At 47.6% G+C, this 27,975-nt stretch overlaps 1 protein-coding gene across 2 annotated transcripts in view; it reads right to left on the bottom strand.

Annotated features, from left to right (window-relative positions):
- Positions 1-27,975, bottom strand: part of ARHGEF3 (Rho guanine nucleotide exchange factor 3) — a 341,163-nt gene that overhangs the window by 290,733 nt on the left and 22,455 nt on the right. The window contains exon 1 of one of the 2 annotated variants that reach the window (XM_010347004.3): positions 5,693-5,949. The exons of the other annotated variant lie outside the window; for it this stretch is intronic. Within the exon in view, the coding sequence (XP_010345306.2) occupies positions 5,693-5,754 (62 nt within the window). The 5' untranslated portion in view covers positions 5,755-5,949. Of the gene's footprint in view, positions 1-5,692; positions 5,950-27,975 lie in introns of those variants that run through there. 2 annotated transcript variants of the gene reach the window in all.

The raw sequence follows: 27,975 nt of genomic DNA, 5'->3' as shown, positions 1-27,975 counted from the left end.
CTCAGCCAGACAAGAAGAAGGTGGGGTGGTGAGAAGGCTGAGGGCTTTCTCTGGGAGTGTCAAAGGTGCAGGTGTAGGCCAGGCCCAGTGGCTCATGCCTGTAATCCCAGCACTTTGGAAGGCCGAGCTGGGTGGATCATGTGAGGCCAGGAGTTCAAGACCAACCTGGCCAACGTGGTCAAACCCTGTCTCTACTAAAAATACAAAAAAATTAGCCAGACAGGGTGGCGCACACCTGTAATCCCAGCTACTCAGGTTGCTGGGGCAGGAGAATAGCTTGAACCCAGGAAGTGGAGGTTGCAGTGAGCTAAGATCAAGCCACTACACTCCAGCCTGGGCGACAGAGCAAGACTCTGCCCGCGCACCCCCCCCCACACCCCGCCCCTCGAAAAAAAATCAAAGTGCAGGTTTGAGCCCAAGCCCTAGAATTACCTGTGACATTGAAGCAGGTACTTTAGAATTCTATTTCCTCACCTGTAAAACAGAGATGAACAATATGTGTTGTTCACCAGGCTGCAATGATGTTTGGAGCCAATGTATATAAAAAGTCCCTCGGGAGGTGCCCCAAATCAGCAGGCATTATAATTTGCTGTGTAGAGGATTAGCCATGCTCACTGGAGGACCAAGGGGCTTCTTTAGTGACTTTGCAGCAAATCTTCCAAGATGTATTCCAATCCATGCCTTTGGCCATTACAGGGGCAGATAATGGTTGGTGAAAACACACACACACACATACACACACATACACACACACACACACACACACACACACACACACACAAAATAAAATAGGACCAAGGTTCAGGAGACCAGATCTGGGGCTTAACTCTTCCACTCCTTGGCTATGTGACCACAGCTCAGCCCTTCACCTCCACAACCCTTGGTCCCTCATCTGTAAATAACATCTACTTATCTCATTGTCCTGATCACGTAATTGAAGGACTGGGTGAAGGCTCAAAGACCCAATCCAGCACATCCCTGGGGTGACCTCTACAGCAGCAGAGGTAGGGGCTGCCCTCCCTAAGAGACCTCTGCATGCAAAGGGGCACTTTATAGGCTCTGATGAGGTCTGCAAAAAAGGGCCCCATTTAACTGAGCCGAAGCCAGCACTGGCCAAACAAGTTTGGCAATAGAACCCATTTTTTCCCTCTGCCATACCGAATAATGTAAAGAGGAAACCATATTCGAAGGAACAGACTTTGGGAATGAATGCTGATGAGATCTCCAAGAAGACAGCTTAGAGAGGTGAAGTGCCTTGCCCAGGGTCACAGAGCCCAAGGTCAGGCGAATTTGCGAACCTCAGGCTCTCACTCTCCCTTCTGTTGGGTTTCTGGCTTCTCAAGGTCAGCAGCTAAACCTCCAAAGGGTGGAGGAAGCAGAGCTGGTCCCAAACAGCCTTTCGGACAGTGAACAAACAGCTAATAAAACTCAATGACCAAAACAGCCCTGGCCTAATGCCAAGACGGGAGCTGATACCGTGGATCAAGGAGAAGAGAGTACCTAAGAGCAAGCAGCGAAACCACGCATCAATAGGGAGGGCTTTGAGCACTGTACAAACCAGCCTAACCCTGCAGTATGAAAATCGTATGTGGCGCCAGGGCAAATCGCAATTCTGCGTCAAGTCCTTCATGTTGCCATCTACAAATCACTCTGTTTCTAGCCAGTTCAGTCCACCAGAGCCACACACAGGCAGGGCCGGGCCAGCTGTCAGGCATCCCTGCACCAGACAAGGCCCTTCCCTTCCAGGAGAGTAAAGTCTAGCAGAAGCGGGAAGGAGGAGGTACCCAACCCAGACTGAATAGGTGAGCAAACCAGGGGAGGTTTTTATTTTGGAAAAACAGCCTAATCCCTTATTTGAGCATTTTCCTAAAGTGCTGAGGACCACTGAGCAATAGAATGATTGTTGACTGACTGACCAAATCAATGAATGAATAAATGACCTAAATTAAACCTTTCCATTTCTCCATCATGGGTGAAGTCCTAACTATCCAACCATTTCACCATAGGTCCATTCATAGGAAGAAGTTACAAGAAGGACAGGGACTTCTTCCCCTCAAAATTCTCCCCTTTGCACCCGAGGAAACTGTTCAGAAATTCTGCTTCTGTTGCTACACAGCTGAGGAAACTGAAGCACAGAGACGCACTATCTGTCTACAGTCACTGATGCCCACAGAAAACTGCACTCTCCAGGGTATTTATCTTCTAGAAATCCTATATTCTTGGGCTCCTAAAGTGTAAGTTAGCATTCAGAAGTAGAAGTAGCAACAAATTATTGCTCAGTCAATAAATGCTATGCAAATAGTTCTCCTCACAGTAAAGTCACTTGGTTAAAAGACAAACTGCTCATAAATCACAGGAACAAAACTGTAGATCTCAAAGGGAAGTATGGCCTGTGGGCAGGGATTCCAGGGAGCCGCAATCCTTGAGGGAGTGGGATTGGCCCCGGCTGATCTGTGGTCCTTCCAGCTGGTCAGCTCTGTCTCAGCACCTCATCTCAAGAATCCTGGTTACTCCACCCCTTTTACTCATTGGTCTAGAAATATTAGTAAGTACCTACTGTGTGCCAAGCACTTGGTAAATAATGGTGGACACAAGAGGTGATACCTGGCCCCATGAGGTGTGCAGTCCAATAGGTGAGAGAGATGCTAAAAAGATAAATACATGTAAGATGAGAAGTTGTGTTTACTCCTTACCATTTCTGAAACATAAGTCTATCACTCTCCTGATAGAAAAGTCTTTCTAGGTTCTTCGCTCTATAAAAATAAGCAAACAAATATGAAACCTGCTGCCTTTATTGGGTACTGACTATATGCAAGAGGTTTGCAATGGTTAACTCTGAACATCCCCAATGACCCACTGTGGGAGATACTATTATTATCCCCACTGACCAACGTAGATTCATGGCTTTCCCCTTAGCCACTGCCCACAGTGTGTACAACCACCTCCCACCACAGACGCCAGACTCTGAATTCCCTATGAATTCATATCTTATCCATACTTTTGTCACTGGTGCATACAATAGTATTCAATCAATGCCCACCAAATGAACAATCAATTAATAATTCAATGGGCTAGTTTCCTGCAAGATATTAACCACTAATCAGCTGTCGTTTTAGAAGAAGAGCAGATCAGTCTCCTAATAATTGCACAGGAGGTGGCTGTGATATTGTAGAAAGAGCCACAGCCAGCCCCTGGAGATGGAGGAGCATGAACTTGGCAATCATTTCATCACTCTAGGTCTGTCTGCTTAAAACTGTAATGAGGAGTTAAACATAAAAGAATCTAGGATTTCTTCTGGCTCTAAATTTTTATGTCTCTGAAACATATAATAAGACGACGGGGGCTAAGAAAGGCATTTGAAATTGCATTCTATCTGCAATTTCTTGATCTTAGAATAAGACCAAAAGTTAAACATGTTAGGGCAGGTTGACTGACTAGGCCTAGGGAGGGCGAGTGAAGTGCTTCCTCTCCCTGCACAGCTCAGTGGGCACATTTCTCCTGAGCAAGTATATGTATTCCCATGACGAATATGCTCAACCTGTAAAACCCCTTTGCAGAGAAACATTTTGGATGGACATGGGTGAGGCTGCCATCCCTAACTGTACCCAAGATCAGTGGTGCTGGTGTTATGCAGGAGCCCATGCTCATATGCTGGACGGGGACAAAGCCACCACTTTCTCCTCTGGAAATGCCACAGATTCTGAATAACAACTGAGTGCGGTCAAAGCAATTGCAAACATGGGTGTGATGGCCCCAAAGCCATGCTCATTTAGCAGAACTCGGCACTCAACAAATGTGAGTCTGTTTGTTAGTCCAAGTGAGAGCACTGGGTAGAAACCAGGGCTCCATGGTAAGAAAAGTTTTTTTGTTTTCCTTTTACTATTTGGGTTGGTTTTGAATACATTTCTGTCTGTTACCTAATGGCCACAAAATGTGAAGAAACAACACAACTCCCTACCTAGGAGGATCACTGTGAGAATTAAATGAGATAAACAGGTCAAGTGATCCAGGCAGAAGCTGACACAGTAAATACTCAAACTGTCGCCAACGCTGATGGCAGTGGTGATGGTAGCGGTGGATATGAAAGTAGGAAAATCCAGCTGAGGGCTCTTTGAAGCCCCTCACGGTTAGAAAGAGCAGATCATCCTGGGCTGGACTCTCCTGGGGGAGTATAAGTATACTCCTTGGTGCTTCTCAGAAAACAACGCCGCAGCAGCTCCTGGGAAGGGCGGGGCTGAGGCCCTGGGACTCTGGATAGGTAGATGGGTCCTTGTGTGGACAGAGGCTTGTGGCACCATTGGGAGATGAAGCCAGGCAACAGAGTCCTGAAAAGATGGACATCCTCAGAGTTCAGAGGAGGTAAAGGAAATTACAACCACAGAAAGACACCATTGTTCACCCAATATAGACTAGCACAATTAAAAAGCAGAAGATCTCAGGCATGGCAGGACAGTGGGCACATAGGAGATCTGGTAGTGCCCTTTGGAGAATGAACTGTGAAGTTTCAGATCTTACAGGCATACACAGGATGGCCCAGCAACTAATCCCTGGCAACTTCCCCAGAGAACTCTTGCCCATGTGCTCAGGAGGAACGTACCAGAAAGCACGTCACAGTACTACCAGAAGGGCAAAAAACAGAATCAAACTACCACCACTGTCAGGGAAACGGTCCAATAAACAGCTGGATCCTCACACTATGGATATACTATTCACTTGCTGCAGTATCAAAACAAGGTAGATTCACCTATACTGTCTTGAAAACACTTTAGGACATATTATTGAATTTCTAAAAGGGCTACAAAATAGGCCAACAAGCATAGTATGACAGTACATATTTAAAAATGAGAAAGAAAGAGGAAGGTAGGAGGGAGTGACTTTTGTTCTATGTACCTAGATAACAAAGTTATGGAAGGAAATGAACAAAGTTATGGAAAGAAATGTACAAAGTAGACCCCAGTGGTTACTTCTGGGAAGGACAGGGGTGAGGTAGGAGCTGGGAATGAAAATAAGAGTCAATGGGGATTTCATCTGTATTTTTAGCAAGGAAAAGGTATCTACTTCTTTCTAAATAAAATTAATTTTAGGCCGGGGCTGGTGGCTCACATCTGAAATCCTAGAACTTTGAGAGGCTGAGGTGGGTGGATCACCTGAGGTCAAGAGTTCGAAACCAGCCTGGCCAACATGGTGAAACCCCATCTCTACGAAAAATACAAAAATTAGCCAGGCGTGGTGGCAGCAGCATACTGAATATGAAAAATCCCCTCATACTGAAAAATGGCATTCCTCACTTTGTCACCCAGGCTAGAGTACAATGGTGTGATCATGGCTCACTGCAACCTCAACCTCCTGGGCTCAAACAATCCTCCCACCCCAGTCTTCCAAGTAGCTGGGACTACAGGTACACATCACCATGCCTGGCTAATTTTTTTTTTTTTTTTTTAAGTAGAGATGAGGTCTCACTACGTTACCCAGGCTGGTCTTGGAACTCCTGGGTTCAAGTGGTCTTCTCTCAATCTCAGCCTCCTAAAGATCTGGGATTACAGGCATGAGACACCATGCCTAGCACTATCTCCAAATTCTTGAGGGCTTCCGATGATTTATGCAGGCTTACAGGAAGCCTTCTGTTGCATTCAATTGTTGCATGCAAAAATTTTTAAATTTTTCATTATTTAAGTTATTTAATTATTTTTACCTTTCCTTGTTTTCTTCCATTCCTCTATGGATGCATTGATTCATTGCTGTGGAACTGTCCATAGACTCAGTATGGCAAGCTCAGGTCTCCTTTCTTAAAAAGCAAAACAACCAACATTTATCATCTGGGTACATTTATGTTATAAACACACAAAGAGTTGCATTAGATACAAGAGGAACGTATCGAGGGTTACCCAGTGTCCACCAAAATCCAATCTTTCCTTCTTCCATAATTATTGAAGTTCTATCAGGTACCACATTTTCTTTTCTCTCTTTTTTTTTTTTTTTTTTTTTTTTTTTTTAGAGACAGAGTCTGACTCTGTCATCCAGGCTGGAGTGAGGCGATGCGATCTCAGCTCACTGTAACCTCTGCCTCCTGGGTTCAAGCGATTCCTTTGCCTCAGCCTCCTGAATAGCTGGGATTACAGGTGTGCATCACCACGCCCAGCTGATTTTTGTATTTTTAGTAGAGATGGCATTTGACCCTGTTGGCTAGGCTGGTCTTGAACACCCGACCTCAGATTATCCACCCACCTCAGCCTCCCAAAGTGCTGGGATTACAGGCATGAACCACCGTGCCCAGCCAGGTATCACATTTTCCAAACATCCTTGCAGGCAGATATAGCCAGATGTCTGGGTTCCCAAGGGAACATGAGAAGTGATGTGTGCCACTTCTCAGTCTAGATCTTAGGATATGAGCACCCTTCCCACTGGCTGGAACCCAGCTCTGTCCATGCGATGATAACAATGCATTTGGAATGCCAAAGCAACAAGAGAGAAGCCACCTGGGCCTGTGACAGCATCTAGCACAGCCACCCCGTCACCTTAGAACTATTACTACCTTACAGAGAAACTTTTTTTGTTCTTTGAGTCACTGTTTTATGGGCCCTATTTTATGGCTGGAGAACTGTCATCCCAGCTGGGAATATGATTCAATATCCTCACTGGAGTCTTCTGCGGGTGGGTTTGGTTACTTGGAGCTTGGCACATGCTTATATGTAGAGACAGGTGAGACCAAACTCTTTTCGGCCATAATTTTAGTGAAACTACATGCAGCTTCATGAGGGCCTGGTGCATAGTAAGTACCCAATCAGTACTTAATGAATGAGGGGATGTTAACAAGCAGGTCATGTCTTCCAGCGCAAAGACTCTCAAGAGCAAGGCACTGGGCACAGAATGAAGAACACATTGAATGAAGAGGGCATCTATAAGAATGAGCTGTGAGTTTCATGTCACAAAATGACCACATGGAATGATAAGATACTATTCGGATGCGTGACACCCAAGTTTAAGTAAGTATTCAAGCAGGTGTGCTTAGGGGCAACAGAGACAAGGGAGAGAAACAGGCAGCGTGCACAAGAGAATGTTCCAGTGGCATGGAGGACTCCCTCCACTGTTCCGCCTCCTGAACACCGGCCCCAGGATGAGTCCGAGCCAGAACTCCGAGATCCTTCGTCAGTCTTGGGCACTGCATTCCCCACCACTCTGGGTGTGGTTTGGGCATCAAAAAATAGATATTCTTTGTACCACATGGCCCCAAACACAAACCTGCTACTTCATTTGGTAACCAAAGAAATAGCCATCGTTTCAACTGTAGAACTGGTCGTGCAGATCATAGCGAGGGATAGTATGTTGGTCTCCAGCTCGTCATCTCCCAGGCAGGGGGATCAGGATAATTTGGACCACCCATGCTCTTCTCAGCTGGTGCTGCCTGAATGGTCCAGCACTGCTGTATCTGCTGCTTCGATTGCTGAGAAGCACAGGCCTGCATGGCCACATCTCCAGCACAGCCCCCTCCATCTGCCCTACCATAGGCCTGGCCTTCTCCCAGATTAAAGCACCATTTACATAAATTCTCCGATCTAGGGGAGCAGGACCACATACCTGGGACCCTTGTACTCCAAGGCATCGGACAGTCAGTGTGCAGGAGAGTCCCCAGCCACTGCTTCCAATGCTGGTCTTTAACTTGCAAAGAGGACAACCATCAGATATTTTTAGCATCTGGATCCCTGTCGGAGGCCACTGCTCTGGCTTCCATCAGAGCTAACTTCATCAGCTGAGACGCGTGCCTTATGGAGGGGCCCAGGATAGGGTGAGAGTGAAGATGTGGATCCCGGATGGAGAGATGGAAGGGTGGTGGGACTCAAGTTCAGAGTCCTGGAGTTGCCACTGCATCACCCCCGCAACAGGGTAAAGAGAAACTGAGCAGCCCATACTTGGGTCATTTCTGCCGCCGCGAACACCTCAGCCGACCTCATTTCGGCCTGGAAGCCGAGTGTGTTCAGTGTCCCAAGCTCCTCAGCAGCATGTAACTGCTGCAAGGGACTTTACACCCGCATTCCAAAATGAGCCAACCACAGGGCTCTCCTGAAAGCCACATTTCCCAAGGAGTCGTGAGGGGTCACAGCCTGCCTTTGAGGGCCCACTGGCTAGTTCCACGTCAGAGCTTTAGGTTTTTCCTTTCCAATATTCCGTAGACAGGCACCAATAAACCATCACCCTTCAGTCTGTGGCTCCATGGCTAGGGGCAGGGACTGGGGGTAGCGGACTCTGTGCCCCAGCACTGAGGGATGCCTGAGGGCCTGACGCTGACACTGACATGGATTGTTGCATCAAATTCTCACACCAGCCCTAAGAGGCAGGGACTGTAACTACCTCACTTGAATCAGAAAACTGGGCACAAAGAAGTTAAGACTTAGCAAAGGCCACACAGGTAGCAAATAATAAAGCTGAGACTAGAACCCCAGGCATTTGGCCTGGGAGTCTGCGTTCCTCCTGACTGTGCACGACATGCATAGGAAAGCTTGGTGGTGGTTGAATGAATGAACAAATGAATGAGTAAACAAAACATTCCTAAAGCGATTTCAGGAATGGGGTAGGGAATAGTGTCTCAACGAGGCCCTGGGGGTTGTGGGGTTGATCGTGAGCCTAACGTCATCTGCCCTGGATGTCCATCAGGAGGTAATAACTCTCAGACCACTCTCAGGGCTGAGTGTTCAGCCCCAGGAACACTCTAAACCCCAGCGGGTTTCATACCATTGTTTTGTTTGTTTTTAAGACCGAGTCTTGCTGTTGCCCAGGCTGCAGTGCAGTGGTGCAATCACAGTTCACCATAGCCTCGAACTCCTGGGCTTAAGTGATCCTCCTTGCCTTGGCCTCCATGTTAGCTGGAACTACAGGTGCACACTACCACAGCTGGCTCACTTTTTGATTTTTTGTAGAGATGAGGTCTCTCTCTGTTGCCCAGGCTGGTCTCCAATTCCTGGCCTCCAGCAATCCTTGCGCCTCAGCCTACCAAAGTGGTGCGATTACAGGCATCAGCCACCGCCTCAGACCACAGCCACTGCTGACTCAGTGCCTTCTATTTATAGGCAGCAAATTCAGGACTCTCACACAGACCTCCTCTCATCTGCCTAGAGCCCTACAGAAAAGCCAAGATTATACCCATTTTACAGAAGGCAAAACCAGGTATCTGAGAGGGTGTGACTTGATTATAGTCGCAGCACTTAAATGAGGGCTGATGAATGGCATGGGCTTTTTCCCCACCACAAAATACCCACCACATGCCTTGGTGAGTCACAAAGTTATAAAGGTGAGATAAGCGCTGTTGTGACTCTTCAGGTGGAAAGTTTCATGCTAATCTAAAGTTCATCAGTATTTCCCATCCCAGTCACCTGCCTGGAAGAGGAATTCCAGTTCTCCCTAGCTAAAAGCTCTGGCACAACTACTCTGTCTTCTCCCACCTCTGCTTTAATCACCACATCTCATTCTCTGAACCAGACCCTCCTGCTTTCCTCATTCCTTTCCTCAGCTGGCTGGATCAGCACTCACTGGTATTTGCTGATACCTCCTGCATCAACCTCCTGCAAGGTACAACCACGTCCACTGGACAGCGAGTCCTGTTAATTCTTCATTTAAAAATATCTCTTCCCAGGAGGCACCAAGCGTTGGTGAGAATGTGAAGCAACCAGATCTCTCATATACTGCTGCTGCTGGGAACATAAATTGGTCCCACCACCTTGGAAGACTGACAATGTCCAGTCAACCTGCATTTGCTCCTAGGTATACACGTGCACCAAGAGACACGTTCTAGAATGTCCTCAGTAGCAGCACGCGTAACTCCCCTGCATTTGTCTCTTATTGCTGCTGTAACAAATCACCACACGCTTAGTGACTTAAAACAGGACAAGTGTGTCCTTTCACAGCAATGCAGGTCAGAAACGGGTCTATGCGGGCTTGCGAGATCGCATTCCTTCTGGAGGCTCTAGAGGAGACTCTTCTTTTGCCTTTTCCAGCTTCTAGAGGTCACTTTGTATTCCTCAGCTTGGGGCTTTTTCCCTTGTTTTCAGAGCCAGCAATGGTATCTTCAAACTCTATCATCTCCTACCTCTGCTTTAATCACCACATCTCATTCTCTGAACCAGACCCTCCTGCTTCCCTCCTATAAGAATCCTTGTGACTGCATTGGTCCTTGCAGAATAATCTCCCCATGTCAAGATCCTTAAAGTTGGGGTGGGATGTGGTGGCTCACGCCTGTAACCCCAGCACTGGGAGGCCGAAGCAGGCAGATCACAAGGTTAATAGATCGAGACCATCCTGGCTAACAGGGTGAAACCCTGTTTTTACTAAAAATACAAAAAATTAGCTGGGCGTAGTGGCACACACTGCACCTGTAGTCCTAGCTACTCAGGAGGCTGGGGCAGGAGAATTATTTGAACCTGGGAAGCGGAGGCTGTATTGAGCCAAGATCACACCACTGCACTCCAGCCTGGGTGACAGAGCAAGACTCTGTCTCAAAAAAAAAAAAAAAAATCCTTAAAGTCATCACACCTGCAAAGTCCCTTATGCCATGGAAGGTAACACAGTCCCAGGTATTACTAAAAAATGGTACCTGTGACCAGGGATTAGGTCAGAAACATCTTTTGGGAGGGCCATTATGTGACCTACCACAAGCCCCAAATTGAAAGCTACCCAAATGCTCATCAACAGAATTAATGAAATCAATGATGGTGATTCTGAGCAATAAGAATGGATGACCTACAACCACATGCAGCACATGCAGCAACAAGAGACACTCAGAAAACGATGCTGAGCTAAAGATGCCAAACGCAAGAGTGTGTGCTGTCCAAGTCTGACTACAGAAAGTACCAAAACAGGTAAAACCATCCCAGGCTATTAGGAGTTAGGATAGCAGTTCTAGTCAGGGAGTGGTGGCTGGAAGAGGGATGACGGGCCTTCTGGGTGCTAGCAAAGTACTGTTTCTTTAATCCATTTGTGAAAATCCTTCAAGCTAGATGGTTACGGCCTGTGCCCTTCTCTGTGGGTATGCTGTGCTTCACTAAGAGGCTTTAAGAAATGGCTCTGCCTGCTTCATCCCATTTCCACTCCACAGGCCTGTGTCCTTTCACCTCTGAATGAAGCAGACCCCAGCTGACCTCCTCCGTACCCACCACCCTGCCAACCACTGCCCACCAGATTGACCTGGAACTGATCAGCAACTGACACCTGTTGCACAGTGCCCTCCTCTGTCTCTCCTTCACTCCTTTACCTGCCTCTCACATACAGTGAACCCATCTATGAGCCCCATCTCCTCCCAGGAGCTCCCCACTCCCCACCAACTTCTGTAGAACTTGAAATAAAAACCACATCATTTGGACTTCATTATGACTGTCACATACTGATTGCGAATAGGACCAAACGCCTAGTCTCATCTCCCAAAACAAACCACAAATGGCTCAAGAGCAGAATGTCTCAAGGTCTTGCACGTTCCATTCTGTTCCTAGTTCTGATTGCATGTGAACTTCTAGTACTAATGACTAATAACTACCACTAATAACAAGAGCCTTCACTGAGCGCCTCGTATGCGTCAGACTCGGTGCTCCTCGGGCATGGTCTCGTTTCCTCTTCCCCCACCCTACGAAGCGGGCGCCATCACAATCCCTCTGTTGAACAGTAGGAAACTGAGGCACAGAGTGGTTAATTAACTTGTTCAAGATCCCAAAGTGTATCTTGGTAGGGCAGGGACTTGAGCCCACACAATCCGATTCCAAAGCCCATGCTCTTAAGCCAGACCCCACGCTGCTTCCATAACAACCCCACCCTAATGGAGTGTTAGGCATACAGTTGGTGCTTAATAAACACTTTCACCTATTTGATAACCAAAATACATATATACTAAGAAAAAAAGTCTTCGTAAGTGCACAAACAACAAAATCAAGACCCCATCAAATGAGATGTTTTCATCTTCAGATCTCAAAAGAGGCCATGACCCCCAGGGAAATTTACAAAAGCTCTGGGTGCTCCTTGCCCTGCCTCATGCTTGGCACTCACAGCTTTATAAACTTTTGTCAGCAAACAACAGTTGGAGTTGTCTTCCAGGCTTTTATCTGAGCAGGGAGAGAGCTGGATACATTTTTTCTTGCTGTCTGCCAATTTCAGGGCCATAGCCAATGTCAGAACTAAAGAATGGTTGGAGGACTCAGGCTGGGACCACAAGGTCCCAAGCCACCTGCCCGAGATGACCTCACCTCCCCAGTGGCCAAGAAACATGACCCAGGGCCCTTGGCTAAAACCAAGGACACCACCCCCGAGGGCTGATGTGGCCACTAAACTGAACCAGAGATAATGACACGGGCAGCCGAGCCATTAGGTCAGTTACCAACAGTGCTCTGGCCAGTGCGGACATGGCAGCACATCTGTGCCAGTGTGGCATTGTGTCCAGGCATCACTATCACCCTGAGTCCTCCCACGCATGGTCTTGAAGCAGCTACATGGATACAAATGAAAAGCTTCTATGCCCCAGGAGCATGAAGACTACTCTGAGGAGACATACCCTGAGAAAAACAACCAAACTGTCCATCATAAGGCACTGGAGAAACAATGACTGCTTGGTAGAGAATATGCAACAGCTAAAACAAAGCAGGGTTAGATGCACCAGCAAGGAAAGCACAGCTCAACTCAACATGAGAGGAAAAAAGCAAGAACAGAATCTAAAGTCTAATGATGTTTCTAGTAAAAGAAAAACCCCACATATTTCTAGACTTCAGCTAAGGGAAGCAGTGGTGGGTGACAGCCAGCACACACCAGCTTGAGAAAGCCAGTGGTGGACATCTCTTTCCAACTCTGTTCAGTCATGTCGGAGTTTGTTGGCCCTGGTGGGAGTTTTACACCATGGAAATCAGAAAATGCTGCAAATCGTGGCTCCCCGCTCTCCAACCCACCCCCAAGAGCTGACTGCTAAACACGTCCCAGCATAACACTGTATGTACATCAATATACTTTTTAAAGTTTAGAAAACACAACCTCAAAGTTATTTTTAAGTGTCTGTCTCTGTAGTAGGATATGGGACTGGCAGAGATTAAGACAGGCTTCGGTTATATCTGTACCACTAGCATTTTTACAAGAACACCACCAACAAAAGTGTTTATGTATGGTAGGATTACTAAAATTGTTTCAAAGTTTAAAAAAAAAAAATAACAAAACTCTGACCATTACAGTACAATGTGATAAAGCTGCAATGATGGGATAGGGATATACAGTTGTAAGAGGAAGAGCACCAAGTCAGCCTGAGCATATCATGGAAGGCTTCTCAGAGGAGGTGACGCCTGGACTGAGTTTTGAAGGGTAAATAGAAGCCTACCAGGCCAACAGGCCAGGGCTGCTCTGAATAAAGAGCACAGCATAAGCAACTAGCAAGGAGGAGAGAGAGACTACAAGAGTGAGGAGGACGGTGACTGTAAGTATCAGGAGGGCTGGGGCAGTGCGGGATGTCATCACAGCAGGTTGTACACCCCCGCATGAAATGCGAACATCCATGTCCAGTGTCTAGCCAAGAAGACGTACTTAACGGTTAGTGTTACCTATTTCTATTTGCATTTCTACCCTATCATTCCTGGACGTCAAACACTGTGGAGGTTATGGTAGATTGTCGGGGCAAGAATCTGGAAGTGAGGTCCCATGACCATCCTCTGAGAGACGTTCTGTCGGCTCCACCACTCACATCACCCCCTTGGATTTTCCCAGAGTGTCCTGAAACTGGGCTTCGGCACCTCCTTAGTGCTCCTGCCATGCTCCTCCTTCACCCAGCCCCACCGAGGTATACACACGTGTCTCCCCAAGTGCGCCAGGCTGTGTGGCACCCTCACTGAGCACACTGACAAATGCGGTACTTGTGGAATGAACACATTCAGTGAACTGTGTACTCTTCCACCCTAATGAAAGACGATATGAACCTGCTGTGGAATCAGGACACCCACACCGTGGGGGCATCACCACCAGCTGAATAAAGTCATCCACATGGGGGGATGACTATCCCAGAGTCATAGAAAAAGAAGGCATCAAGAGGCAAAGCTGCACAGTACCCACCCAAGTCCATAGGTCACTATCCCCCAAAGGAAGATGCACGCCAGGGACACAAGAACTTGTATTCCAAACACAGTGTCAAGATACCACAGTGGGAAACGCATGCAACAGGTTAATGACAGGATCGTACTTGCTCCAATAAGTATTTTCAGCTCCACTCCCACCAGACAGCCCACGGGTTCAGCACCTGGCTCTCCTTGTGGCTTGATTACCAGTTCCGGTGTTCACTGCTTACGTGCAGGCTGGTACTGTGGGCATGGTCTCCATCACAGCTCATTTGGGGAGGTTTAGGGAGAAGGTCAGTCAGTCCTCAGGGTCACATCACAAGTCTCCAGTCTTCCCAGTGGAAAATCAGATCCCAGATCCCAGAATAGGTGGCTTGGTGGGAATACCATGAGCGGTCAACCCCTGCCTGGTTCCAGGATGCCTGTGCTTAGGCCAAAAGGTGTGCCAAGTTCAACCAGGGCAGCTCATCTTTTACGTGATTTATATGCTGGGGTTCTTGGAGGAGTCCTTATACTGTCAAGTAGTTCCAATGGAACAAAAATGTTTTAAAACCTTGCTTTATATAAAACTATTGGCCGGGCACAGTGGCTCACACCTGTAATCCCAGCACTTTGGGAGGCCGAGGCAGGATCACCTGAGGTCAGGAGATGGAGACCAGCCTGGCCAACATGGTGAAACCCCGTCTCTAATAAAAACACCAAAATTAGCTGGGTGTAGTGGTGGGCACCTGTAATCCTAGCTACTCGAAAGGCTGAGGCAAGAGAATTGCTTGAACCTAGGAGGTGGAGGTTGTGGTGAGCAGAGATCATGCCACTGCACTCCAGCCTGGGTGACAAGAGCAAAACTCTGTCTCAAAAAAACAAAAAAACCCAACACCATCAGCATGTCTCTCTCTGAGCATGTCTCTCTCTGGGCCTCTTCAGTAACGTCTTTAGTAAACACTCAGTATGTTTCTTCAGCCTGGGCAACAAGAGCAAAACATCTCAAGCACAACAAAAGACCTGTTACCGTCAGCCTGTCTCTCTCTGGATCTCTTCTGCAATGTCTTTAGTGGACACTCAGTATGTTTTTGTTGGTGGACAGAGAACATGCTTATGGATGCACAGAGGACCCAAAAGTACGAGGGAACAGTGGTCAGAGCCAGCCTGGGGTCCCCCTCCCCACATTCTGTGCTGCCTGGGTATGATAGACATGGACACAGCAATGGGTTGTCTATGTCACACTGTCATCATTGTTCTCCTCCTCCTCACCGCAAGCAATGGCAACGGAAGCCTTTTCATACAGGCACCCTGCGGAGGGCTTCAAATGCTCAACCCACTCAGCAATGTTGTAAGGAACTCTTATCTCCTCACAGAAGAGGAAACCGAGGCACGGAAAGCACAGACTTGCCCATAGAGCTAGTGAGTGGAAGAACCAGGGCAGAAGCACAAAAACCAAGGACCTTCCCCCAGACAGAGGTTCCCAAAGGGAAACAGGAGACATGCAAAATGGCCCTAAAAATGATCTGGTGCCAGCTTTTCTAATTGAGGTTAAAACTGGATCCCTTAGGCAGGGAAAGGTTTTCTGACCCGACCCTTCACCAACCAGGGCATTTATTTAACTGAGCTTCATAGAATCAACATGCATCACACTCACTAACTCAGCTCCAAGTCTGGTTTGTCTCATTATCATTCATAACTTACAAGATCGAATGCTTAAGTACAGCCCACCTCGTGCCCAGAGTGCTTCAAAATGCAGAAAAAATAAGGTGAGCTCTCTTAGAAGCCTAATTCTGGTTTTCTGTTTGTTTGAGACAGAGTCTCCCTCTGTTGCCCAGGCTGGAGTGCAGTGGTGCAATCTCGGCTCACTGCAACCCGCACCTCCCGGATTCAAGCGATTCTCCTGCCTCAGCCTCCTGAGTAGCTGGGACTACAGGCACACACCACTGTACCCGGCCAGTTAGAAGCCCAATTCTAAACAATGCTTTATGAAATTATACCTAGCTGGCCACTGAGAGACAATTTACAATTCACTGAAATCTACGAGGCTCTAGTTAGGGGGCACAGATGACCCAGATTTATTAAGGACCTGTTCTCCACCTGTAAAATCACACACTGCTATCCACATCTTAGAGAAGGAAATAAACTACAGCTTTAAGCAGCCTGGCCAAGGTCCAGCAGCAGGAACTGGACGATAGGGCTTGAACAGCTGGGTCTGTCTGACTCCTGGGTCCAGACCTCCCAAACTTCCAATATCTCATAGGTTCTGGCACCTGAGTAAATACGCAGCCCAGCCCCCCTACAAAACAAAACTCTCTGGCTCAGTCGTAGCTCCATCTCTGTGCTCTGATCCAAATGGCAGCTGAGAAAGACCCTGCAAAGGAGAGGACCACACTCAGCCTCTGACGCTGGAGAGGAAATTATAAAGTTAGTAGGAAAATCCTGCAGAGTTCAAAATTCCCCTGGTCAACCTCTCGAGAAGATGCATCTTAGAGAGCCGTTCACCCTCCCTGGAGGAACCCAACTCGGTTCTCCCACAGTGCTAGAGCAGGTGATGGGGTTCAGCTGCACTGCAGGCAGTCGGTAGTCAGAACCAAAGGAAAACACGGACCTCTAACCTCCAGACTCACACGCAGAGCTGCCCTGGTTGAAGCACTCAGGATGTGGGGCCCGTACAGGGAGACCAGCAGAGTCACCATCCCCAGTCTCCTGCATCCTTCAGAACATACACTCATTAAGGGGAACAGTGAGATTAAACAGTTGTTTTTCTCTCTTTTTTTCTAAGAGATTCTAGTTTTGTTTGCATAAACTAGATGTAAGAGAACTGTGATTCCATACCATAAATACACAATGACAAGATTTTACATAAGCTATTAAAACATCTATATTAAATGGAGGTCTTGGGTTCCAAAATTAGACGACTAAGGCCTGGCACGGTGGCTCATGCCTGTAATCCCAGCACTTTGGGAGGCCAAGGTGGGTGGATCCCTTGAGGTCAGGAGTTCAAGACCAGTCTGGCCAACATGATGAAACCCTGTCTCTACTAAAAATACAAAAAATTAGCTGGGCATGGTGGCATGTGCCTGTAATCCCAGCTACTCAGGAGGCTGAGGCAGGAGAATCACTTGAACCCAGGAGATGGAGGTTACAGTGAGCTGAGATTGTGCCACTGAGCTTCAGCCTGGATGACAGAGTGAGACTCCATCTCAAAACAAAACAAAGCACAACGCTTTGTCTCAAAAACAAAAACAACAAAGTGAAACTATTGGGACTTTAATTCATTTGACCTCTGCTACTTAGCGGCTATGAGATCTCGGAAAGGACTGCTCTATGCCTCAGTTGCCCCAACTGGAAAGCAGGGGTCGTAATGGTGTCCACCTCATAGGGCTATTATGGAGATAATAGCCAACGAAGCAGTTCAAGCAAAGAGTACAGCACAGTGCCTTGCAAAGGCTAGTGTCCCTTCCCCCTTTATAAAAACAAACCAAAAAAGATGGGAAAGCAGAAGGTCTCTTGGAGAAGTTAAAAAGCCTCTTGGAGATCCCCCAACGGCACATTCCAGAGTCAGTGTTATATTCAAAGCTGGGATTTTGGGAGCTTGGTGTAAGAGAGGAGACCTCTGTTGGAATGAAGGGAACCCAGGGCAGCTGGGTTAAAGGAGCAGGAGGTAGAATCTGAAGGCTTCCAGAGCTAGGATTCTGAGCAAACAGGAGGGTGAGAAGAAGTGGGAGAAAGATACTTCCAGAGATTATTAAAATACCCATGAGGAACAATTCCAGACCCACCCAGAAGGCAAGACTGTACAGGCATGTGGATCTCCAGAGACAGTAAAGCTCAGCTACAGTCACAAAGAAAGTGACCTGACTGATAGTAACCCTTAGATGAGCCTTTACACACCTCAGCACCTTCCTGCTGGCTCAGACACACACAGGCCTTCAGAGCATCCAGCCTTCCCTCCCACTCCATCCAGCACCAGCACCACCCCGCCCTAACTCCAGACACCAAGTTCTGAATCTGCTTTATGAGATCCCTCCAGGATTCCAGGTCCCAATCCTCTTGCCCAAGAGACACACGCCCACAGTGCACACGAGAAACGACGATGAGAAATGAGCATCAGGGAGCTCAGCCAGCCAAGTCACACGTCCACCATCAATTTCCAATCCGCCAGCTGCTGCAACTTCACTGACTGCTGGGGAGGAAGAGAGTTAACCGGGGAGGCACTTCTTCCAGCATGATGAGGCCTCTATCACCCAACAGGTTTGCACATCAAGGGCAAGACCGTACCTTCTACAAATGCCATCTGGAAATGTGCAGGAAGCAGAAACAGAGGGGGAAGGAATCCTTCCATTTGGTTATAATCATTCGTCTGTGTCCAAGGAGAGGCAGACAACGGAAATGGGCAGATGCTTCCGGAGGCAAAGCCTTGCACTTGAGCCCAGCACTCTCTCCCCACAGCCCCCATTCCTTACAGCTGGCTGGGAGAACGAGACCACAAACCAAAGCAAGTTGGAGACACAGGCCCCCACACTGTTCGAATTTTGGCTATGATAAAGATACTTGACCTTGTGTAATTACTGGTGGCAGCAGAGACACACAAGTTCGGAACCCAGGCACTTTAACTCCTGCTAATTGTGGGAGGGGAGCAACCATTGCCGCTACTCAGAAACCCCACCTGGTGAGCTGGCACCAAGAAAACCAACTTCACTCAGCATGGCAGGACATGCCAGGGCCTGTGGCTGAGGATGAGGATGTCAGAGCCAGCAGGACATACAGCATTAAGAGCCTACAGGTGTCCTGACATGGCTGAGTGGAATCACTCAAGCAGAAAATCATGCTCTGCTCAGCTGAGACCTTCTGGAACAGACTTGCCAAGGCTATGCCAAACATATGCCAAACTAACAATCTGAACTGTAAAGATCCCTCCCCGGAGCTGGACACTGTGGCCCATGCCTATAATCCCAGCACTTTGGGAAGCTGAGGCAGGAGGATCACTTCAGGCCAGAAGTTCAAGACCAGCCTGGGCAACATGGCGAGACCCCATCTCTACAGAAAAAATTAGCCAGACATGCTGATGCGTGCCTGTAGTCTCAGCTACTCAGGATGCTGAGGTGGGAGGACTGCCTGAACCCAGGAGTCTGAGGTTGCAGTAGGCTATGATTGTGCCCCTGCACTCCAGCCTGGGTGACAGTGAGATCCTGACTCCAAAAATAAATAAATAAATAAATAAGAACAAAATAAAATTAAAATCCCTCCCAAGTAACTGAGGCAGCCAGCCCAGCACTGGCTCCTCTGGAAACTGGATCAGTCCAGCCTGCTGGGTTTATCTGTGGGAGATTGCGAGGCCACACAGTTGTTAGTGGTTCATGCATTCCAGGGTTGCATATTTGTCTGGCTGTAGAAGACACAGCTCCGGCCCTATAGGGATGCAGAATGTCCTAAGCAGCTGAGTTCACCTGGGGAATCGCCCAGCAATGCAGATGTCTAGGCTCTACTACCTAGGATCGGTGTTCCAAGGGGCTCAGGATCCAGTGGGGAAACAAAAGCCTGATGAGTGGAGCAATCAGAAACGACGATGGCTGGGAAGGCAGTTCCGACGGAGCAGCTAGGTCTGGGGGAACGAGGGTGGCTTCACAGCACAAGAAGGGAAAGACGCGCCCTGCCCAGCACCCGCTGGGTGCAGCCCCTTCACCGCTGTCAGCATCATCCGCATTCGCAGGATCCTGCAAGGGTACTATGTTAATCCCCATCTTACAGAGGAGGACAGTGAGGGTCAGGGATTAGCAGCTACAACTACCGGGGCTGGGGTTTGAACCCTGGCAGCCAGAGGATTTGCTCTTTCTACTCAGCCCCTCTCCTTCTGAGGCCCAGGCTCAGAACACCCCCATCTACCCAGATTTTGAATCTAGAGACCTACAAGGTGTCCTCGTCCCTTCTCTCATCTTACCCCTTAGGTCTATTCAGCAACTAAGGCCTGACCCTCCTCCCTCCACTCCCTTCTGTCAGACTCTGCTGCTAACACCCTCGCCGTTACCACCTGCAGTGTTGAAAATACAAGCCAAACTGGCCCAGTCATTCCCTGGCTTAAACCTCTGTAAGAGTTTCCCACAACTCTAAAAACACAAATCTTCCTCCCGGGTTTGCCTCAGGGCCTTCCCACAGGTGGTTCCCTCCCTAAATGCTATTCCCTCTCACTCTCTATTCTCAGGACGATCAAAAGCCAGTTGGTCTCCTTCTTCCACCCTGAAAGGCCGAGGCCACAGAGCAGGGATAGCTCTATGCTGCCTATGGCTGAGACCCAGGGCACACAGTGGCGGGTGGGTCGGGTGGGTGGTAGGTCGGGGAAGAGAGAGAAGGAAAGAGAGAGAGTATTGGGGGGATAAGTTAAGGGGTTGGTTGTTGACTGACTCAGGGATACTACAGTGGTCTGAGATCCAAGTATAATAGTGGAGGAAAAGCCAACATGGTTAGAGGCTGGGCAGACAGGCTGGGGCCAGACTGGGCAGGGAAGGCTGTGAACACCACAGAAAGGAGCAAGTACGTTTTAACCCTGGGCCATGAACAGCTGAGGACAACTATGGACAACCGTGGGCAGCTGTGGAGACTTGCGAAAACCGGAGAGTCACACCGTCAACTTCACATCCATACAGTATTGATGGAGCTGTGCTCATCTCTTTGAAAGGCAGTCTATCGATAACCACAAAAGTTTTAAATCTGCATGCCTCTGGATCCAGCAAATCCAGCTCTACCAAGGATACTCACTGCAGCAACCTTCCCTGTTAGCAAAAGCAAGGAGTGGCCTCAATGGCCATCCAGAGAAATAATTATGGCAGACAAGTCCACAATTCCCTTTTCCAACCCTTGGAGTTAGAGATGTTTCAGAATTCATAATCTGTCTGCATTTGAGAAAGCAAATACGGAGTATGGACAGAATGCCATGTTAAACCCCAGAAGGGCCAGGCACAGCACCCCAAAATCTGGTACATAAACGTTGCTACAGCTGAATGTGTTAACTACTTCTGCTATACACCATGAGTAATCTCCTATTAACTCAAGCCAGGTTTAGTCATTAAATGAGTTTGCACCAACCGAACTTTTTATTTTAGAAAGTGTCGTGCTTTGAGGTGGGCGGATCACCTGAGGTCAGGAGTTCAAGACTAGCCTGACCAACATGAAGAAAGCCAACCTCTACTAAAAATACCAAATTAGCTGGGCACGGTGGCACACGCCTATAGTCCCAGCTACTCGGGAGGCTGAGGCAGGAGAATTGCTTGAACCCGGGAGGCGGAGGTTGCGGTGAGCCGAGATCACGCCATTGCACTCGAGCCTGGGCAACAAGAGCAAAACTCCATCTCAAAAACAAAAACAAAAACACAGTGTGGTTTTCTTGATTTTGTAACTGCGGATAAGGGTTAGAGGATGGAATACTAAAAATACTAACACCAGTGAACACTTACTGAGCCCTCACAGGCAGGTACTGCTCTTGTGCTTTGCAGAAACTGGCTCATTGGCCCACCACGGGCACTGAAGCACTTTATTTTTCTAGCACACCAAAACATCCTTCATCAGGCCAGGTGCAGTGGCTCACGCCTGTCATCCCAGCACTTTGGGAGGCTGAGGCAGGTGGATCACCTGAGGTCAGGAGTTTGAGACCAGCCTGGCCAACATGGTGAAACCTCGTCTCTACTAAAAATAGAAAAATTATTAGCATACTGGTTAGGCATAAAACAAAAAAAAAAAAAAGAAAAAAAAATTTTTTTTTTTTAAAAAAAAAGAAAATTTAGCTGGGCATGATGGTGGGCACCTGTAATCCCAGCTACTTGGGAGGCTGAGACAGAGGATTACTTGAACTGGGGAGGCAAAGTTGCACTGAGCCAAGATCGCGCCACTGCACTCCAGCCTGGGCCACAGAGTGAGAGTTCACCACAAAAAGAGTAACAAAACCAAACCCATCCTTTACCATCACCACTACCACCAACATGTATGAACATCTATTGAGTGCCAACTGTATGCCAGGCACTCTTCTAAGTGCTTTATGGTAATTACCACATGGAAGACACACAACAACCCAAAGGGTGATACTGTTACTATTCTCGTGTTGTCAGATTTATCCTTATTATTGATTATCCAATAAGGAAACTGAGGCACACACTGCCCAAGAGTGCTGCTCCTTGTTCTTGTGCCTCTCACCCTCACCTCCTGCAGTGCCTATACTAATTTGGCTGGTCCAATCTCATGCCTGAGAACTCAGGCATTCTGCCTCCAGAGCCTACAGTATTTTTTTTTTCTCCTTTTTTCAGACCAAGTCTCATTCTGTCACCCAGGCTCGAGTGCAGTGGCGCGATCTTGGCTCACTGCAACCTCCAACTCCTGGGTTCAAGCAATTCTCCTGTCCCAGCCTCCTGAGTAGCTGGGATTACAGGCGCTCACCACCTCGCCTGGCTAATTTTTGTATTTTTAGTAGAGATGGGGTTTCACCATGTTGGTCAGGCTGCCTTTGAATTCCTGACCTCAAGTGATCCACCCACTTCGGCCTTCCAAAGTGCTGGAATGACAGGCAAGCCACCGCACCCGGCCAGAGCCGACACTCTTAACCCCTACCCTTTCCTCATCTGCTCTAGATAAAGTGGCTTGAAGCTTATGGAACATGGCAGGACACAGAGACGTGAATAAAATTCACCACATGCTTGCGTGGAGATTCACAACCAGAGCACGTGGGCTGTCCCAAGGCAGCCAGCACGCAGGCCTGGAATTAAGGCACATCCTTCTCCTGGCAGAAAGACACCCAGCAGGAGCACCCACGCAGGGAGCCAGAGATCATCTAGAGCACAAACCACCCCCAGGGCAGCATGGCCCATCCAGCTTGGAGATCTGCCCCAGCAGACTGATGGGGCTGCCCCAGGCCATTGAGAGAAACAGGCTTTAATTTGTTGAGGATCAGCCCAGGGTGTGGGTGCAGATGATGTGCCCAGGCAAACAGAAGCAGATTTGCCCTCCTCACTGGGTCCCCTCCACCCTATCCACCACCACCCTTTAATCCCTGACTTCGTGCAAAGCTGTCTGTCAGGCAGGTTCCCATACGGGGAAATCCAGGGAGAGCAAATACCAGATAAATGCACCCGTTCCTTAAACAGCACCAGAATTAAGGCCACCCTCCCTCTCAAGCGCCTGCTCTCTTCAAGATAAGGATCGTGCCAGGGACAGGTGATGGCGAGCACTCCCTGCCAAAGGACATGCGGATAGGCGAGGCCGGGGAGGAGCTTCACGGCAGGAAAAACACCTGCCTCTTCCAGGCCCTCCACCCCCGCTTCCCCTATGACCTGCCCTGCCTCTGGCTTGTTCATCTTCCCAACTTTCTTCCAAGGGCTCTAGAAACGCTTCCATGTATTCTTTTTTTCCCCAATATAAACGCCAATAAAGTAGTCTGCAACATCCATAGAGTGCATCAATCTTAAGTGTACAACTCAATAACATTTTTAGATATTTATACCCCAATGTGATCAGTAACCAAATCAAAACATCTAAAACATTTCCTGCCTCCTAGAAAGGCGGCTTCCTTACGTTCCTTCCCAGGTAATCGCCTACCCAAAGGTAACTGCTATCTTGACTTCTAGTGGCATGGATTCATTTGCCTATGTCGGAAATGTACATAAATGGAAAATCATACGGTATGGACTCTCTGTCCCTGGCTTCTTCCACTCATCCCTGTGTTAGGAGTTTTATCCACGTTGGGGCATGCACTAGTAGTTTCTCCTTTCTCCTTGCTGAATGTATTCCATTGCCTGGATATAACAGATTTACTTATCCATATGGTTACTGAGGGGCATTTGGATTGTTTCCACTTCTTAGTAATTATGAACAAAGCTGCTATGAACATTTGTGTACAAGTCTTTTGGTGCTCAGACGCATTCACTTCTCTTGGGTATATATCTAAGAGTGGAAATGCTGCAGCATAGATAGGCATCTGTTAAGTTCGGGTAGATGCTATCAAAACAGTTTTCCAAAATGGTTGTACCAATTCATACTCCCACTAGCAGTGTATGAGAGTTCCAGTTGCACCATATCTTCACCAACACTTTGTGAGTCTTTTTAATTTTAATCTTTCTGGTAGGTACATAGTAGTGTCTTCTTGTAGTTAATTTTTCATTTATCTGGTGACTCCTGAAGTTAAGCATCTTTCCAAATGTTTTGGTGGCCATTTGGATATTCATTTTGGTGCTATGCTTGCTCAAGTCTTTTATTCTTCTAAAATTTGATTGTCGGCTGGGCGCGGTGGCTCACGCCTGTAATCCCAGCACTTTGGGAGGCCGAGACGGGTGGATCACGATGTCAAGAGATCGAGACCATCCTGGTCAACATGGTGAAACCCCGTCTCTACTAAAAATACAAAAATTAGCTGGGCATGGTGGCGCGTGCCTGTAATCCCAGCTACTCAGGAGGCTGAGGCAGGAGAATTGCCTGAACCCAGGAGGCGGAGGTTGCGGTGAGCCGAGATCGCGCCATTGTACTCCAGCTTGGGTAACAAGAGCGAAACTCCGTCTCAAAAATAAATAAATAAATAAATAAATAAAAATTTGATTGTCAGGCGGGTACAGTGGCTCACGCCTGTAATCCTAGAACTTTGGGAAGCCAAGGTGGGTGGATCACTTGAGCCCAGGAGTTCGAGACCAGCCTGGGCAGCATGCCGAAACCCCATCTCTGCAAAAAATTAAATAAATAAATAAATAAATAAATAAATAAAAATAAACAGCTGGGTGTGGTAATGCATGCCTGTGGTCTCAGCTCCTCGGCAAACCAAGGTGGGAGGATCGTTTGAGCTTAGCAGTGGGGAGGTTGAAGTGAGCCAAGATTATATGACTGCACTACAGCCTGGTGACAGAGTAAGACTCCATCTCAAAACATTTTTTTTTTGTAAATAAAATTGTGTTGTCTATTTCTTATTGGTTTGTAGAAGTTCTTTATACATGCTGGATAGAAATCCTTTCTTGGACATATATATTTTAAATATATTTTCCCTGACTGCAGCTTGCCTTTTCACGCTCTTAATAGTGTATTCTGATAAAGAGTTTTGTTTGTTTGTTTTTTGTTCTTTTTGAGACAGTCTTGATTGGTTGCCAGGCTGGAGTGCAGTGGCATGATCTTGGCTTACTGCAACCTCCACACCCCGGGTTCAAGCAATTCTCCTGCCTCAGCCTCCTGAGTAGCTGAGACTACAGGCATGGTCCACCATGCTCAGCTAATTTTTGTATTTTTAGTAGGGACAGGGTTTCACCATGTTGGCCAAGATGGTCTCGATCTCTTAACTTCAATGATCCACCTGCCTCGGCCTCTCAAAGTGCTGAGATTACAGGCATAAGCCACTGTGCCTGGCCAAGAGTTCTTAATTTTAATGAAATCTGATTTGTAAGCTTTTTTCCTTTACCCTTTTTTTTTTTTTTTTTTTTTTTGAGACAAAGTCTCACTCTCGCCCAGGCTGGCAGGCTGGAGTGCAATGGCGCGATCTCGGCTCACTGCAACCTCCACCTCCCGGGTTCAAGTGATTCTCCTGCCTCAGCCTCCTGAGTAGCTGGGACTACAGGTACATACCACCAAGCCTGGCTAATTTTTCTATTTTTAGTAGAGATGGGGTTTCACTATGTTGGCCAGGCTGGTCTCGAATTCCTGACCTCAGGTGATCCGCTGCCTTGGCCTCCCAGAGTGCTAGGATTATGCGTGTGGGCTACTGAGCCCAGCCCCTTTATGCTTTTTGTGTCTTACTTTAAAAATCTATGCCTAGCCTGATCTCATGTAGCTATTCTTATTATCTTCTAGAAACTCCACCGATTTGCCTTGCACATTTAGGTTCTCAATCTATCTTTAATTATTTTTGTGTATGGTGTGAGGTAGGAGTGACTGGGATGTACATTTAGGATAAAGTCCTGTCAGCTGTGACCATAAACCAGGCACATAAAAAAGACCGATCTCTGTTACCTCCAGAAGAAGGTGCAGCTTCCCTGACACCCCAATCCTTTATCAGAATCCTCCAGAAGCCTCTGATTCTACCTCATCCCTGAAACCCAACAGAATTCCAATACACATCCCTACTGTTTGAGAGAATTTTAGGACACAAACTCTCACCTTATATAAAGCTTCTACAACTTGACGTAAGTCCATTTTGACAACTGTTCATGAGTCAAAATCCTTCTAAAATGCAGAATGATTAAGTAGGAATATGAATAGGGACAAGGTAATAACAGCACCTTGTTGTTAGATCTGCTGGGCACCGTGTGCCTCTACGGGCTGGGAGTTAGGGAGGCCACAGAATACAAACAGACATAGCCCCTACTGTCACCATGCTCACAGCCTAGGGAAGAGACCAATAAAAAATGAGAGTGCAGAAAGTATGCAGGGAAAAGTAATCATGGGCAGCCTCCCTACAATATTTGAGCCAAAACCTAGATATGGGAGGGAGCTGGCCCTAAGAGAAGGGGCTAAAGCATTCTGGACAGGAGGAACAGTAGACTCAGAGGCTGAGCAAGCAAAGAAAGGGTTGAGGACATAGCTGGAACATCCATGAGACCAGAAGGCATGATAAGGAGTGGAAAGGGCAAGAAGAAATGTGTATTTCTTATAAGCAGAATTAGTTATCCTTTTTCTTTATTTAGTTTTTTATAGAGACAGGGTGTTGCTATGTTGCCCACATTGGGCATGGTCTCAAACCCCCAGCCTCAGTTATCTTGAACATGCACCACAACGTCTTCTATGAGGTTGATGCACCACCAAAGACTATGGAATTGAAGGGCATTCAGTCAACTGGTCCACCTTGAAATCCTTCTGTCCCACCATGGTTCAAGCAGGCAACAAAACACAAAGGCTCCTCTTGGCCTTGACTATGCAGGCCTACACACCCACATCTTTTCCTTTAGGTCTAAACACAAGCAGGCTGTCACTCCACCTGCCCACTTGGTAGTACCTCCAGCTGAGGACTCTTAGTCTTGTTAAGATCCTGGGTAAAATGAGGTCTACATGGCAGGTTTCTGCATTTTTTTTTTTAATGGAGTTTCGCTGTCACCCAGGCTGGAGTGCAATGGCATGATCTCAGCTTACTGCAACCTCCGCCTCCTAGGCTCAAGCAATTCTCTGCCTTAGCCTCCAGAGCATCTCGGACTAACTGTGCATGCCACCTTGCCTGGCTAATTTTTGTATTTTTATTAGAGACAGAGTTTCCCCATGTTGGCCAGGCTGGTCTTGAACTCCTGAGCTCAAGTGCTTATCCTGCCTCGGCCTCGCAAAATGCTGGGATTATAGGTGTGAGCCACTGCACCTGTCTAGGTTTCTGCATTTCTGCTCATGACTTCTCAGCACTTATCCCAACTATAATTTTACTTGCATTCATGTGACTATTTGATTAGTATCTGTTTCCTTAGTGAGTCTTATCTGTTGATTCTGGTAGGGTAGAGTCTGAGCCTGTCTTGGTCACCAAGGCCTCCCTAGCACCCAGCACAGGGCCTGGCCCAGGGTAAGTCACACGCACCCCCACACCCCCACACAAACTTGTGTTTTGAGATGGAGTCTTGCTCTGTCGCTCAGGCTGCAGTGCAGTGGCACCATAGTGGCTCACTGCAGCCTCTGTCCCCCAGGGTCCAGCAATTATCCTGCCTCAGCCTCCTGGGTAGCTGGGATTATAGGCATATGCCACCACACCTGGCTAATTTTTGTGTTTTTAGTAGAGACAGGGTCTTGCCATGTTGGCCAAGCTGGTCTCAAACTCCTGACCTCAGGTGATCCACCTGCCTCAGCCTCCCAAAGTGCTGGGATTACAGGCATGAGCCACCACACCCGGCCAAACTTTTTTAAATGTAAAAGTTTAAATACATACAAACATCAAAAAAATATAAGGTACCCCCTGTGCCATACATCATACAACTTCAGTGGTCAACTCATTTCCAATATTATTTCTTCT

This window comes from Saimiri boliviensis, chromosome 8 (genome assembly GCF_048565385.1).
Source record: "Saimiri boliviensis isolate mSaiBol1 chromosome 8, mSaiBol1.pri, whole genome shotgun sequence".
NCBI classification, from domain to species: Eukaryota; Metazoa; Chordata; class Mammalia; order Primates; family Cebidae; genus Saimiri; species Saimiri boliviensis.
The sequence above is the reverse complement of the archived record's forward strand: the minus strand, read 5'-3'. Positions and strand labels throughout refer to the sequence as shown.